The 17,026-nt window shown below is 35.5% G+C and overlaps 2 protein-coding genes across 2 annotated transcripts; both read left to right on the top strand.

Moving 5' to 3' along the window:
• The first annotated feature begins 1,643 nt into the window (after nucleotides 1-1,643).
• Nucleotides 1,644-4,621, top strand: LOC134271700 (uncharacterized). The gene is made up of 4 exons (XM_062753910.1): nucleotides 1,644-1,664; nucleotides 1,934-2,045; nucleotides 3,883-4,311; nucleotides 4,467-4,621. Exons 1-4 carry the CDS (start codon nucleotides 1,644-1,646, stop codon nucleotides 4,619-4,621), a joined length of 717 nt encoding a protein of 238 aa, XP_062609894.1.
• Nucleotides 4,502-15,892, top strand: LOC134271699 (DNA polymerase theta-like; the record flags this gene model as incomplete). The annotated part of the gene is made up of 7 exons (XM_062753909.1): nucleotides 4,502-4,617; nucleotides 5,876-6,013; nucleotides 7,519-7,673; nucleotides 13,376-13,532; nucleotides 13,724-13,894; nucleotides 15,203-15,346; nucleotides 15,680-15,892. Coding segments are annotated over exons 2-7 (886 nt in total), but the record flags the coding sequence as incomplete, so codon positions are not given.
• Nucleotides 15,893-17,026: the final 1,134 nt, after the last annotated feature.

Here is a 17,026-nt window from a genome sequence, read left to right as displayed (position 1 = left end):
ATTTCATGGAGGCGAGAGCGATAGCTCGAGCCGGGCCCCGCCCTGTATCTCCGATACAGTAGGAAACGAGTATTCTAAATGACTTGTGACATGACCTTTCTAATGATCTCACTAATTTACATGCGTATTTGGGTACATATCTCTCATCCAATCAGATGATTTTGCAGAAAGTTGATTTAGTATTTCATTTTAAGCATTCGCAACTGAAAATCCGAGTGGGGTAGACGTGCAGGACCTGCAGGTATCTATCATTCTAAAATATTAAGAAAAATATGAGATGTATTATATAATTTGTTTTCTAAAAATTTAATTTAGATTTGATTGCATAGGGTTTTTTTTCTCTGTTCAGCATTCTTTTAGTGCAAAACATTTTGATACATAAGAATCATGTGGGAATATTTTTGAATCAAAAATGCTTCGGGGAGATCATACTCTGAGAGAAATGTCTGACAATGTTCTCCACGGGTTGTCATATACAAAATTGAAATAAACAGATGAATGAAAAGGAAGGGGGGTACTTTACTTTCATGTTTAAATAAAATGCAGAGTAAGAGGGTGATTCAGCACTCTCTGGTAAGCCTTGGTATGCCCCCCCCCCCCTCCGAGCTTTTTTTCTTTTTGGCTTTCGTGAATTAATTTGCTAAACTTGTGTACGTATATATGCTTTTTAATTTATCAACAAGTAACGATATCACGCATATAGAGTCTGGGTTTATTATTAATCTAACCCCCCCCCCCCTCCCCCACGAAATACGATTTTCCATTTTTTTGGTCAATTAAAGTAATCATTTGTGAATTAACTGCCACACTCTCTTCTTTTTATTTATTTATTTTTTTTTGTTAATCCGTCATTCATAACTTTGCGTTGTAAAATTTTATGCCTCAAATTTTGAATAAATCATGCGAATTGAACGATTGTTATGTCTCCTGTATAGAGATACAGCTTTCCGTCATCGCTAAAAATAAACCGTACTGTATCGTTGATATTTTGCAGATACAGTACAGTTTCTGCTCATTTGCATAAGAAACGCCCACAAAAAGTGTTCTGTATCGCAGTTACAGTACGCTTGACATCAAAGGAAAACTCGCCGGGTCATGTCACAAGAGTGGTTTACAATAAAGAGAATCGACCATAGACTTCTGAAACGATATAATTGTCCAGGAAAAAAGGTCTCTCGAAGCGAACAATACCAATTTAAACAATATAGTAGGTTAATGATTGATATGTTTTAAAAAATACGAAATTGAAATCATTATGGGGGTTCCTGAAATTGAGTTTGGTACCTTGTGGTAAAAATAAGAAGGGGTGCCCCGTATACGAAACAAGTGCCTGTGTCAAGACGAGGAGAGAGAGAGAAAGTAAAAATAATATTCATATGAATTGTTTTTGACAGAGGATTATCGATAGAATATGTATGAATGAGGTAATGGTGAAGAGAATTCCTAATGGAGATGCTAACATAGGTCAGACTCCGAGGTTATGACACGGCCTGTTATGACAAGATAACAGCAAGCAAAGGTCAGAGGTTATGACAAAATAATGTCAGAGGTTATGACAAGATTACAGCGACCAAAAGTCAGAAGTTATGACAAGATTACAGCTGATTAGTATCGTGGATCATCACAGATTGTAATCTATAGCCATGGCAACTCACATCAATAAAGTAAGTGTTCAGCATACAAAAAATGCTACTGATCATATGTGATTATGTTGATTCTAATTTTTAGAACGTTGTATCAGATATTGATTTCTTATTTGTGATTGTGTTGTTTTTTAAGAACATGATGCTTTGTCTTTATAATAACGTTATTCTCTGGGTTTTAGAACACATGGTCAGACATTGATGCCTTGTCTTTATATTTAAATGTTATTGTTGGTTTTAGAGAGTAGAATCAGATATTGATGTCTTACATGTGATTGTCTTGGTTTTAGAACGTAGGATCAGACATTGATTCCTCGTTTTCTTCCTCCTTCTGTACGGAGCTGGATGAACAGATGCTGGTAGCCATGGAGACACTGGAGAGGCCTCAAAGGTCACAGAAAGGTCAGCATAAGGGTTGATTATGGATGTACATGTAGATTACAGAAGTTATGAACATTTAATATTGAAATGAAATTAATAACTAAAGTAAAACTTGACTAATCCAAATATTGTATAACCTGAAAACTTGCCTAATACCATGTTAACTTGAAGTCCATTTCACTGAATTCATTTGTTTAAAATGTTGTCTAATCTAAGATATTGTCTCAATCGACTAGTGGTGCCCGTATTAACAAGTCTTACTGCATTTAAATGGGCAGGGATTTTCCACTTCATTTTGGGAATGGGGTCCTGTCCCTTGGGATTTGGAATTTAAAGGCCGAGGTTTACAACCATACGGTTTTCCTCAGGTTAGTTTGGTGTGGGATGGAGCTTAATCGAAGCGGCTGAGAAGCCCCGAGAGAACAACACTGGCTTGTGTATAGATAGTTCCTATACATACAGGATTTTACCTGAGTGTATTACCTGTATGCATTTTCCTACGACATTGCAAAACGAAGCCGTTTTTTCATGTACCTCATGAATTTAAATGCATGAAATAAAGCATGTTAACTTGATGTTGCAAATTCTTTCTTTTAAAATCAATATTATTTAATAATTCAACAATCTTAATATCCTGTGTGTTTCTTAATAATCAAATGTTATATAACAAAAATACATTTAGCATGAAAATCTGTTTGTCATCTGGCGACAAAAAGGGAAGTAATTTAAATTAGATGTCGTATACGCTAAAGGAAAAAAGAAAGTGGATCATAAGTAAGTTTTTTTTTTGGTTAATGAAAATTAAACTTATAGCCAGGGAGTTCGGACCGGGGATGATTCCCTGATAGCTATGTGTGAATAGGGAATGGAATCATCTACATTGTACTTTTTTCTTTTGAGATTCATAATTTCAAAAATGAAATGCAAAGCAAGATGTTATAATCAGAGTAATTTTCTTCTAAAACTGGTTATTATACCCTTACTTCATCACCATAATGCATGTCTCAAAGAAAAGCGACACGTACTGGTCTGTATTGTTTTGTTTTGAACATATTTTATTGACAACATGTCAACACAAGTTCCAAAAACTACATGTAGTCCTCTCCCGTACATAAAATATCAAAAGCCATACAAAATCATCAGGCTTTGTTTTAAAATGTAAATTTTTCACTTGACTCTTGCAAAAAATATTATTTAAATCCATGATACTAGCTTCAAACGCAGGTCAGTTATTTTGTTAATTATGGAGTAATAAATGTAAACGTTAACTCATATTTTGACACTGAAATTAGAATTATCCATTGAAGTTGGGAAATTAAATTCCCCTTTTAAAATTAAAATTGTTATATATAGGCATGATTTTTTAATCATTTATTTAATTATTTGATAGATTTATTACTGTAGAAGTACTTTATCCTGGTGGTATTAGTTTATCCTATGTACGCGGTCACAAATTTTCTGCAGAAATTTGTCCAAGCGCACTTGATATCAATGTAAAGCATATACATGTAGTGACAGTCTAGGAAATCTGCATAAATTCTTTCTACTCGCAGATTAAACAGAAATTGAGGTTCTGCGGAATTATGACCCAGTGGAAAAAAGTACGCCTACATTCTACAATATATTTATGGAATATTCTTATAAATTAAAAAAGAACGCTTTGATTGCTTCTTTATCACGTTGGCATATGCGGTAGGCATCAAAAGCCTGTATGTTATTTCAAAGGTCGGTGCGATTTTCATACAAGGTACACAAGATATACACAATGACAACAAACAAAAATCCCTGTTTGAAGATATTTATGGGAAATTATCATTCATTACTGTTTGGTTTATTCTGTGTTGTCCTCACATTTTAGCCAATAAGATCAGAGCTGGCCTGACTTCAACACCAGGATGTGTGACCCCGTTACCAAGACGACAGTCCCAGCTGATGAAGTCCCTGTTCACCCTCCAGAGTCCCCTAAATGACAGCTTCCTCTCCCCCTTCCCGTCCCAGAACAAATCCTCCAGTACAAAGAAAGGGGAGGAAAACCTGACCCCCGCCACAGCAGATAGCTCTGTTAGACTCAGTAGAGGGGGAAAGTCCAACAGAAAGAAACCAAGGAATGTGTTAAATGAAATTGTCATCGACAAAGTAAAGGAAGGTGAAGGGGGTTTAGAGGAAGAAAATAATGTGATCGACCTTGATCTGAAAGGTCAAAGGTCAAGGGCAGATGAAAATATCGGTGATGTGAGTTCTGAAACACAGGAAAGGGTGGCTGAAAATCAGGAGATGATAGAATTTGGTGAGTGTAATGATTTAGGCCTAAAAAAAATATGTTTGTGTCCAGCTGTAACATTCCAAATAAATTCAAGGTCGGTAGGTCGGGAATTCTTTTTTTTTCTTTTTTGTTTTTTTTTGCTTATGAATGGTCAAACATCCCCGGACTGAATATACCAGGTGTCATATTTACAGTGGACACCCAACATGGCATCCAAAATGGCTGCCAAGCGGCAGAAAACCAGAGACATATAAGAGACTCTTATATGTCTCTGAGAAAACGAACTTCAGAAAATTGTTGTTACAATAATGATTACTCTTTAAAACTAAGGTAAATTTAAACTAGGTTGACATATTTTATGTCTCAAGTTAAGCTACAAGCTAATTTTTTTTTTAAATGGAATCAGCATATTGATCAAACGAAGTTTTGCCATTTGTCAGAAAAAAAAAAATCCACTCGTGGGTAAGAAGAAGGTATGGTTTCCATACACATTTTGCCCTGTGATTGTCTAAAAAATGAAACTGGAGTAAAAGTTGAAAACTAATGCTTTTTAAATAATTGAAATTCAATACAGAAAAATCATACAAGTCATTTTTCTTATATGTGTTTTTAAATGCTAAATATGACGTCATAAACATGTGCATTTTCCTGTATTTTCTTAAAAAGTTGCAGAAGACACCAATTTTCAATGGAATTTTCTTTCAGATAACATTATCCATAGGCATCGCCCACAAAGATCTTGAGATATGTGATTTGTTATTGAATTTTGCACAAAATATCAAAAAATTAACGTGGGCGACGGCTATGGACACTGTTTTCTAAAGGAAAATCACCCTTGAAATGTGCCATTCTGAGGATTTTTCCGTTGAAAATAGAGAAATGCTTCACATTAATGACGTCATATTTGCAGAATGGTAGACCTTCATGACATATTCTTTCCTGATTTATCAGAGTCATTTATTTAACTAATATTTAAGCCAGTTTCAAAAGTTTTTGATGTCATTACATTTTTAGGGCGCAATAAAGCTAAAACAATACCTTCTTCTTTGAATGGGTCGGTCGGGTTACAGGAAACAAACATATTTTTTTTAGGCCTTATTCAAAATCTGAGACAATGTGTGTGAGCCAAGAGTTGATGGTTGTTTAAACAAGAACATTTTTAAGGCAAAAAAGAGAAATCGATATATGATTATTTTTGCACTTTCACACTTGCAACCAATTTCACCCCGACCCATTTTATTATTGCCCAGTCGCATTTCTATTGTCACTAAGAAATTTTGCTAGTGTTCTATGAATTCACCCCGTTTTAAATTCACCCACCTGTTTGTATGAATGGGATGAATATAAAACAGGGCAAAAATTTTCATGCATATAGTATTAAGCTCTAAATACGAAAACATAGAATGACAGTTGGTGTCTCTGGTGTGAATGAAAGAAATAGAGAATATCATGTAGACATTAGACATGTTAGAAACTAAATATTTGATGTTTATATAAGTGAAACAAAAACAGATTATGTATACATTACAAATATAAATTACTAGGTAGGTCTGTATATATGTTCAACATCTACATTTCTTTTATACAGATTGGGGTTTGACAGAAGACAAGCTGTTATTAAGTAACTGGGGACTTCCTGAGCCTGTGTTAAAACAGTACACAGATAAGGGGATCACCTCAATGTTTTCCTGGCAAGCAGAATGTCTGTGTTTACCCGGGGTTCTAGGTGAGTGAGATTGTAATGAATTAGGATATTTACTCATCAGAGTTACCTGTACATTGTGTTTTAATGACCAACAAATATTTATCTGCAGAGTTCTACATCTTTGTCAAAAACCACTAACATTTTTTGTATAATCTAGAAAGTTAGGCGTAAAAAAAAATTTGTTTCTGCGTTCCCAATCAATGATGATTTATAGTGGCAACATTATTTTTTTTTAAAAATGTCTTGAAGAATACTAGTATATAAAATATTATACAATTATGGACTCTTTTGGTGTTGAATATGGTTTGTTATTCACCAGAAAAATATTCATATTGACCGAGGTGAAGTCCATAATTGTTTTATTATATAGTCGTGATTTGAATAGATAAGACATTGAAGGTTGTATGACGACACCATTTTCATTTGCGATCTTCCATTGTTGAAAATAAAAAAAATCTCCAGATTACTGTTTGTAGCCTCCGTGTTTTCCTTTCCAGGTTTTGCTATGTGTAAGACGTTCAGATGTTAAAAAATAATCCTGATAAAGGTTTGATTAATTGTTTTTCTGCACAGATACGTAGCTCGCTGCGGCCGTTGCAACCATCGTTTACAACGTTGTTTGATATTTTGATTGTGACGTCACAATGCCATTGCACGCGCATTGACCCTCCAGTGAATACGGCCTAAAATCCGGTGAATATGTAGTGTTATGAACTGTTTGCGTTTGTATAGATTATACAGGGACTATAAATAGACTATATAATAATAGTTTTTATCACATGCATGAAAATTTCATTCATAAAATTTTATGAATTTATTAAAAAGAACTATTGAGATAACAAACAAAATCCAACCTCAAAAGTCCACTTAGGAGAATCAGAGCAAACACTGACCTCTAAAACATCAGTGTTGGGATCAGGTGCCATGGTATCTAGTGAGCATCATCTTCCATGTCCTCTTTTTCATGATCAGATATAATTACTCAGCAGAATTATCTTTCTTGATTGTATTGTCATTGTTTTGTGTTTATCTATGGGGGAGGTAACCTTGTATACTCAGCCCCTCCACCCCCCCCACCCAACAATTGTTCTGCAGAGTTATTTATCTTTATTATTAATGTTATTTGTATCAACATTAATTTGTGTATTATTCTAGGGGTAGGTACCCTGGTATACTTAGCCCCCACTGTTATTCAGCAGAGTTATCTATCTTTGTTATTTCTGTGTAATTATGGGGGAGGTAACCTGGTATACTCAGCTCCCACTGTTATTCTGTGAAGTTATCTTTTTTATATCTATGTAATTCTAGGGGGAGGTAACCTTGTTTACTCAGCCCCCACTGTAATTCTTCAGAGTTATCTATCTTTGTAATTTGAGAGTCATAATTTTAGGGAGTTTCTACCCCTGAAAGTTATTTATCTTTGTTATTTATTTCTGTGTAATTCTAGGGGGAGGTAACCTGGTATACTTGGCCCCCCATTGTTATTCTGCAGAGTTATCTATCTTTTTATTTCCATATAATTCTAGGGGGAGGTAACCTGGTATACTCAGCCCCCACTAGTGCTGGTAAAACAATGGTGGCTGAGCTCCTGGTCCTGAAGCGAGTCCTAGAGACAAAGAAAAAAGCCATCTTTATCTTACCTTTTGTGTCTGTGGCCAGAGAGAAGATGTTCTATTTACAGGTAAGTTGTTCCTGACATTCATATTGACAGGTAACTAGGTCAGCTGCTTTTTAACTCTTCTGAGCCAAAGGCTCAAAGAGCTAATGCTATGGCCATTTGTGCGGTGTGCATTAACTTTTTAGGTCACCTGAGTAAACTCAGGTGACCTATTGCTATCCGTTTTCGTTCGTCATCGTCCGTTGTGTGTTAACAATTGAACATTTTAAGCTTCTTCTCTGAAACCACTGAACCAATTTTAACCAAATTTCACACAAAGCATCTTTGGGTAAAGGGGAACAAAAATTTTGAATTTCATGATCCCTGCCCCCCTGGGGCCTGAGGGGTGGGGCCAAAATCACTAAAATTAATGCAATCTTTAAAAATCTTCTTCTTTACTCCTGGACATCAAGCAGTCAAACTGTTTGCATGATTGTAATCAGTATTGAGTCCTCTACCAAAACTGTGAAATTCATGGCCCTGGGGTCAGGGGTTCTAGAGATATGGCAGGGCTAAATAAGTATATAGTGAAAATGCATTATTTATTTTAAAATCTTCTTCTCTGCTCCTGGGTATTAAATAAACCAACTAAGTGCATAGCCATGATGAGCAAGAGTACCTCTACCAAAATTGGGAATTTTATGACCCCAGGGTCAGGGGTTCTGGTTTAAGGAGGGGGCTCTATTGATTATATAGTGAAAATACATGATTTCTTTGAAAATCTTCTTCTCTGCCCCTTTGTATTAAATAAACTAACTAAGTGCATAGTTATGATGAGCAAGAGTGCTTTTACCAAAATTGTGAATTTTATAGCCCCAGGGTCAAGGGTTCTGGTGTTGGGGGGGGAATGCTCTATTGATCATGTTGATTATATAATGACAATACATGACTTCTTTCAAAATCTTCTATTCTGCTCCTAGGTATCAAATAAACTAACTAAGTGCATAGTTATGATGAGCAAGAGTGCCTCTACCAAAATTGTGCATTTTATGGCCCCAGGGTCAATTGATTATATTATACCCGTAAGTGAAAATGCATGAATTCTTTGAAAATCTGTTCACTGCTCCTGGGTATTAAATAAATTAACTAAGTGCATAGTTATGATGAGCAAGAGTGCCTCTTCTAAAATTATGAATGTTATGGCCCAAGGGTCAGGGGCTCTGGTGTTAGGGCGGGACTCTATTGATTATATAGTGAAAATACATTAAATCTATGAAAATTTTCTTCTCTGTCTCTGGGTATAAAGCAGATTAAATACTTAAATAGTTATAATGAGCAAGGGCCCAAATCTTGCAGAATTGTGAATTCAAGGCCCCAGGGTCAGGGGTGGGGGGGCTCTACTTATATACTGAAAATGAATTAAATGTTTGAAATCTGCTCCTTTATATTTATAAATCATTTATTTATTTTTTGATAGGTGATTTTAAGGGTGCCTTTTTAAAATTTGTGCAATGTGTGGACCTAGGGTCAGGGGTTTATGTCACAGTGTTAGGGGCACTACTGATTATTGCTGAATATTACTGATTAGTTAGAAAATGCAATATTGTTCCCCTACCCTGCATATGGGTATTCAGTAACCAAGCTAAGCAACTGCTAAGTGTATTGTTATGATGATCAATGGTCCCTCTTTCAAAATTGTGAATGCCATATAGCATCTGAATCAAATTCAATAACTTGAAAGTTGTTGCATAATGCTCAGGTGACCTATAAGGCCCGTGGGCCTCTTGTTAGAATATGGGCCATAACTCAAGAACCCCTTGGCCAATCAGTGTCAAATTTGTCACAGGGTATCCTTCGCCCAAGGGCTACCATTTATACTAAAATAAGGGTTGGGACCCCAAATCAAGGGGAGATAATCAGTGTGGCGAATCACAATCACACGGAAATCTTCTTTTTATAATTTATTATGACGATTAAAGGCAATAACAAATCCACAAGGGTTAACAATCTCAATACCACATTGGCTAAGATAATCAGATGGTTTCTGATTTGTTTTCAATATTTCTTCAATGTAAAATCAATACAAAATCGATAAACTCAATCGTAATTTAAGATCCCAAAAACTCATATATATAGTATTAAAGAAACATCTAGAATAGAAACTTCTATAAAATTCTAGGTCATCACATTCTGACATATTCTAGAAACTTCTTGAAAACTCATTCATGAATCATATAGAAAATTCTAGATTATACATGTACATCATTAAATTTCTAGAAAACAGTTATAATTGCGACAGTTCGCAACAATCAGGAAAATGAAACCAAAAGTACTGGTTGCTAAAAAATCTTCTCCTCCAGAACCACCGGGCAGATTTTCACCAAACTTACTTACAAGGGTCAGAATATGTTGAAGATTAAAAATTGTTCAAGGCATGACCCTGGGGCAAAGGGCGTGGTCTCAAGGTCACTTTAAAGTTGACCTAAATTTACAATTAATAAAAATGTCTATATTTTGCTTACTATAAGGACTAGGATCATCAAATCTTGTAAGTTGATGCATCTTTGGACTTCACATCATGTTAATTCAAAAGTAGGTCACGGTGACCTACTTTTTTAATTTTGCAGGCATTTGTTTTCAAATTGATTTGAAGGCATATTTTGGACACCTTAAGGCCTATGATCATCAAACTTAGTCAGTTGATGCATCCTGGGTCCTTGAGCAAAGTCAACTTAAAAGTAGGTCACCATGACCTACCTTTTGAACTTTATGACTTATCCTTTTTAAAACATTTAATCCCATTATTTCAGGCACTGAAAGGGTTAGAATCATCAAATCTTTTAAGTTGCTGCATCTTGAGACCTTAAAACATTTTAAAGAAAAAGTAGGTCACTGTGAACTACTTTTAGAATTTTGCAGGCATTTGTTTTCAAATTGTTTAAAAGGAATAATTTGATTACCTTCAGACCTACAATCATCAAACTTGGTCAGGAGATGCATCTTGGGACTCTGAAAAATGTTGACCAAAAAGTAGGTCACTTTGACCTACTTTCGACATTTTATGGCTATATTTAATTATCTTAGGTATTTATTGGCTTAGAATCATCAAACTTTGTGAGTTGATACATCTACGGTTTTCAAAGAGTGACGACCAAAAATTAGGTCAATGTGACCTACATTCGACATTTTATGGATATATTTAAGTATCTCCAGTACTTATTGGCTTTGAATCATCAAACTTAATCAGTTGATGCTTCTTGGGTTTTTGAAGAATGTTGACCAAAAAGTAGGTCACAGTGACCTACTTTTGACATTTTATGGCTATATTTATGTATCTCTAGTACTTATTGGTTTAGAATCATCATACTTTGTCAGTTGATGCATCTTGGGTTTTCGGAGAATGTCAACCAAAAAGTAGGTCACAGTGACCTACTTTTGACATTTTATGGCTATATTTATGTATCTCTAGTACTTATCAGTTTAGAATCATCATACTTATGCATCTTGGGTTTTCGGTAGTGTTGGCAACGAGTACCCGGTTAACCGTCGACGTTGAGAGTATCGGTTAGTAAAACTGCTATTCGGTTACTCGGATGAAATAAATTATACATAGTAAAAGCATAGAAAATGAATGTTTTATAATTGATAAATGTATACTAACTTTCACATTTCCCTAATTTTAGGTACCGTTAGATTTGATCTAGTGCATGGTTGTATCGAATCAAATTGTTTTGATTAGTTTTCACAGTTTATATAATTAATAGCTTTGATTGCCTGGGGTATACATATTTTGAAGGCCTGAGTTATAATAACCTCATTTGATAATTTAGAGAGATGCCGCCGCAGACATAATAAGTTTAGAGTTGTAACAAAAGAACAGCTGATTCAAAATCTGTTAAATCACCTAAGCTTAAATTATTCGAAAACCAGCGATTTACTGGACACTCCACATATTAATTATTAATTATGGAATATGTAAATAATTATTCTCCTTGATTGCGACATATTTCGGGGGCTGAAAAAGAAAGTAAAAAATGGTGATTGACGCTGACGTATTTTTTTTGTCTTTGTGTGTCGAATTCCCTAATTATTTTCTTCATTTTAAAATCGAAAATCTTTGACGATATCGTATGTGTGTATTGTAAATATATTGTCCCTATACAGTATATTTGCGCATTACTACTACCGATAAGTAAAGAATAAGATAAATAATAGATACTTTTACCAAAAATCATCCGAGTAACTGGGTACTCGATCGGAAGATGAAGCTAGTAACCGGTTACTAAAAATCGTCCAATTTGCCAACACTAGTTTTCGGAGAATGTCTATCAAAAAGTAGGTCACAGTGACCTTCTTTTGAATATCTCAGGTATTTATTGGCTTAGAATTACCAAACTTGGTCAGCAGATGCATCTTGGGACTCTAAATAATGTCAACCAAAATTAAGGTCACGATGACCTACTTTCGACATTTTATGGCTATATTTTAGTATCTCCGGTACTTTATTGGCTTAGAATCATCAAACTTTGTCAGTTGATGCATTTTGGGTTTCCCGAGACTGTCGACCAAAAAGTAGGTCACAGTTAGCTGCAGATCTGTAGCGTTATGGTTTTTTTTTTATAGTAGTCTTAAAAAACCATAACGCTACAGATCTGCAGCTAGGTCACAGTGACCTACTTTTGACATTTTATGGCTATATTTATGTATCTTTCTAGTACTTATCAGTTTAGAATCATCATACTTTGTCAGTTGATGCATCTTGGGTTTTCCAAGAATGTAGACCAAAAACTAGTCCTAATTGGCCAAGAATCATCAAACTTTGTCAGGTGATGCAACTTGGGTCTTTAATAGGATACTTAGGGTTAGAGGCTTCAAATACAAGTGATAGGTTGTACAATTTATCAGAAGAGCGATTCAAGGCCCTTGGGTCTCTTGTTTTTTTTTTTTTTTTTACAAGTAGGTTATACTGTAGATTCCTTATTTTTTGCCAGTACTTATTATCCTAAAATGGCTATTAGAAGTCAAATCGTGAGAAAAATTAATTTCTGAGAAGACTGCTGATCAAGACATTTTACTTGGATTTAATCAACCAAAAAATTAAATTGACTACTTTTATTTTGCTAATCATGCTAATGGCGCTTCTCACAAAATTTTTACTGTAAAAAATTCATTGCATAATATGTTTTACGATGCAACCATTGGGGCGAGCGCAGTCCTATACACAGCTTTGAATCGTTGAACCTCAAACTTCACTAGACACATAAGTGACATTTTAGACTGTGACGTCAGATGATGTCAGAATTTACGGTGACAGCGGAGCATCTGGTTAAAATAGACGACAAGTCTTGTTCAGTATTAAATGAAATACGTTGTAGATGAAAATATTTTTTGTTACTTTTAAGCTTTGTGCAAATTAAGAAAAGTAAACGTATCTTGGGAAAGAATATTTATTCTTGGTCTTTTGTATGTTTTTAAATAAATACGGATGGAACATTTGGTGTGAGGGAATTCTGGGAATGTTGCGCAGGAAAATTTGGCTGACGTTATACAGATTTCATTCCAATTTCCTCTGTTCTTACACGTTAATCTAATTTAGTCTACTTTTTTTGCGCTCGCTTTAAGTACAAATTTATAGTAATTGCTCTATGTATATGTAGGTCTCTATCCTTAGAATTCTCTACTTAATCTTTTCATTTTTTGTTTTTAGCAGTTGTACCAGGATGTAGGGGTGGTAGTGAGCGGATTTATTGGGAGTTACTCTAAATCTTTTTATTGTTGGTTTACAGCAGTTGTTCCAGGATGTTAGGGTGGTGGTGAGCGGGTTTATGGGGAGTTACTCCCCTCCTGGGGGGCTCAGTCAGGTGGACATAGCGGTGTGTACCATAGAGAAAGGAAACGGACTGATAAACCGACTGATGGAGGAAAACAGCCTCAACAAGCTAGGTCTGTTGTCATACAGCATCAACAAGATATATATAGGTGTTTCAGATACGGAAAGTTCAACTCATGTTTAGTGGGCTGGGTGGTTGTTGCCATTTTCAGACTATGTTGATCTCATTTAGAAGAAGAGCTCCATAGAAATATATATAAAAATGATCAAATAATAAAAACTTTTTTCCTCTGGCAAATGATAGTTGACATCTTTAAAGATAGTATATCTAAGGGGGATACAGATCATGTGATTCCGCTGTGTTTAGAAACATTGGCTGGGGGACACTCAGTGCTTATTTTCTGTCCAACTAAAAACTGGTGTGAGAAGTTGGCAGAGACGATTGCCAGGGAGTTTTACAACATTCTGAAGAAAGGTGAGGATGAAAAGAAAAGCATGTTTTCCTAAGTGGTATGTACAATGTATGTGTCCTAGACTGTCTCTATACCGTAAATCTGGAAATTTTTACTGTAGCTAAATTTTTAGCAAATTTGCGCGGGCATTGAATTCGCAAAAATATTTTTCTTAAAAATAATTCAACATGCGAAAAAATTTTTTTCTGAGAACTCGTGTCTTTTTTTAACTCAGTGAATAGGTGTCGGTAAGCACCTGTCATTTTTAAAATAAACCTGTTTACTCTAGTCTACTATAGCTACAAGTTAATTACCCGTGCTCTCATTATATGCAATATCGTCCGATGATTTGACAAGCACTGAGGCGGTATGCCCCTTTTTAATTATTTTAATCAATTAATTTGCCAATAAAGAGAGAACTGTCATTTTATCTAACCGTGTATCAACACGGGCGATAACTCAAACTCAGTGCATTTACTAGAAAGTTCCAAATGTAAACGCAGCGTGTAAATTTTAGGTGAGAAAAACCAAATGTTGAGAAAAATTAGTTATTTTTTTTCTTCATTTGGATTATACTTTAGGTTAAAAGGCATACATAACCTCTAAAATGTTTGTTATAATTGACTTAGAAATTATTTTCAGTGCAAATCCTTTTGTATTTTTATCAAAATTGTTTCGGAGCGATTTTGCAATATCTTGCCACGATATGAGTATATTGGTGGTATTCTAACAGGGCATATTATTTGAAACATAACCTGATATGAAAATCTTCAGTAATTTTTATTTTTAGCACCCGTGACAATTCGCAAAAATTTGAAGTGTAAAAATTATTCAACAGCTTTTTGACCCTAATTCGCAAAAATAAATCGACGTAAAAATTTCCAGATTTACGGTAATGGAACAGAGGTACTATCTATATGTTATCAAGGTTCAGTGTTTGATAAATTTTGGTTTACTTTGTAATTTATGCTTTACTCTGATTAATTCATCTTTACTCTGTGATAAATCATACTTAACTTAAGGAATAACTGTCTTCTTTTTCGATTTCATGAAGTGAAATGCAAATTATCACGCAAGCCAATCGATTGATCATCTTCATGAAATTGAAAAATCTGACAGTTATTCCTTATATTTACATGCTTTAATTCCTCCAATCCACGTGCTCCAAGCCCTGCTTCTGTCTAGCTGTTTGTCCCACCCTGCACGTGGTTTTTTTGGAACCGCGCCAATACATTGATGGGGAAATAAAGTACATTTACATTTGGTAATGTTATCTCGGTCAAAGACATTGGAAATGTAAATATTCTGTGATGAATTCTATACATTGTCAGGTCCTGAGACAGACTGTTCCTCCCCTTTACCCCTGAACAGACCCTCCCTGATGGAGGTCGTAGAACAACTGAGGAGGACTCCTGTGGGGTTAGACTCTACCCTGGGGAAGACTGTGCCATATGGGGTGGCATATCACCATGCAGGTAATGTGATTGACAGTTGATGGGTTTTTTTTTATCAAGAAGTGAAAGAATGGGCAAATATTTGCCAATTTTGGTTATTGTATCTATCAAACTCAACATTAAAGTAAACTTCAGTAATTATCAGTATTTATCAGTAACAGCTAAAATTATCAGCAACAACCACAATGATATCGGTAAATATCAGTATTAATCAGCAAGGACAGCACAGCATCAGTAATAATCCAACATTTTCAGTAATGTTAATTGTGCAGGTTTGATTTGATCTTGCAGGTTTGACCTTTGATCTTGCAGTTTTGACCTTTGGTCTTGCAGATTTGACGTTTGATCTTGCAGGTTTGACCTTTGATGAGAGAGACATATTAGAAGGGGCCTTCAGACATGGGTCAGTTAAGGTCCTGGTAGCTACCTCCACCCTGTCCTCCGGGGTCAATCTTCCTGCCCGCCGTGTTATCATCAGGACCCCAATCTTCCATGGGAAAACCATAGACTTCCTGACTTACAAGCAGATGATTGGTCGAGCTGGGAGAAAGGGGGTGGATACACAGGGTCAGTGTTTTATTGATATTAATTGCTCATATGACTTTGCCTGATTTTTTTTGTAAAAGTGCATAATTTTTTAAAAATTTAGACATCTCCAGAACATCTTAGTCAATGTTAACCAAAGTAAAAAAAACATAATTATCATTCATATTTTTAGCTCACCTGAACCGAAGGGAGATGGGTAGTTTAAATTATTAAAATAAAGGGCCATGTCCTCTTCCAAGGGGAGATAATCGAGAAAAGACAAAAATAGGGTGGGGTCATTAAAAAATCTTCTTCTAAGGAACCACTTGGCCAGAAAAGCTAAAACTTATGTGGAAGTATCTTCTATTATAAGAGATACCTATATCTATATTGCCTAGAGTAGATTCTAAATTGTTAAAATCATGACCCTGGGGGTAGGGCGGAGCCACAATAGAAAATCCAAGTTGTACATAGAAATTTATGGGAAAAATCTCTTTAAAAATAAAACTCCTTCTCAAGAACCCGTGGGCCAGAAAAGCTGAAACTAATGTGGAAGCATCCTGGGGTAGTGAAGAATCTAAATTTTAAAAATCATGACCCAGGGGGTAGGGTGGGGCTACACTAGGAAATTCAAGTTTTACAAAGAAATATATAGGAAAAATAATTAAAAATCTTCTCAAGAACCAGTGGGCCAGGAAAGATGAAACTTAGGTGGAAGCATCCTGGGGTGGTGTTGATTCCAAATTATTAAAATCAAGATGGGGTGGGGTGGTGGGGGAGGGGGTAAGGGGCCACAATAGATATAAGAAGAGGGGAAATCTGGTAAAGAGCTGCATCACCAAAGTTACTCTGGGGAGTGATGTGGCCCATGGGTCTCTTGTAAGCTTTTCTGAGCCAAAGGCTCAAAGAGCTAATGCTTTGGCCATTTGTGTGTCGTGCCGTGTGCAGTAAATTTTTTAGAATATGGGCCATAACTCAAGAACCCCTTGGCTCATGATTGTCAAATTTGTCATGGTGTATCCTTGGCCCAAGGGCTATTATTTATACTAAAACTAGGGATGGGACCTTAAAACAAGGGGAGATAATCAGGAAATAAAACCCAAAAGTACTGGTTGCTAAAAAATCTTCTTCTCCAGAACCACCAGGCAGAGTTTTACCAAACTTACATACAAGGGT

This window comes from Saccostrea cucullata, unplaced genomic scaffold, assembly GCF_032062105.1.
Source record: "Saccostrea cucullata isolate Sc308-1 unplaced genomic scaffold, CSIRO_AGI_Scuc_v1 ctg8802, whole genome shotgun sequence".
NCBI lineage: Eukaryota > Metazoa > Mollusca > Bivalvia > Ostreida > Ostreidae > Saccostrea > Saccostrea cuccullata.
This window is presented reverse-complemented; position numbering and strand designations above follow the sequence as displayed.

Bases quoted from the DNA above. Each gene is read 5' to 3' on its own strand.
- LOC134271700 (XM_062753910.1), top strand. From the start codon at position 1,644: ATGGCAACTCACATCAATAAA. The intron at 1,665-1,933 runs GTAAGTGTTCAG...TCTTGGTTTTAG, and splicing joins TGGCAACTCACATCAATAAA to AACGTAGGATCAGACATTGA. The intron at 4,312-4,466 runs GTGAGTGTAATG...TGAATATACCAG, and splicing joins TCAGGAGATGATAGAATTTG to GTGTCATATTTACAGTGGAC.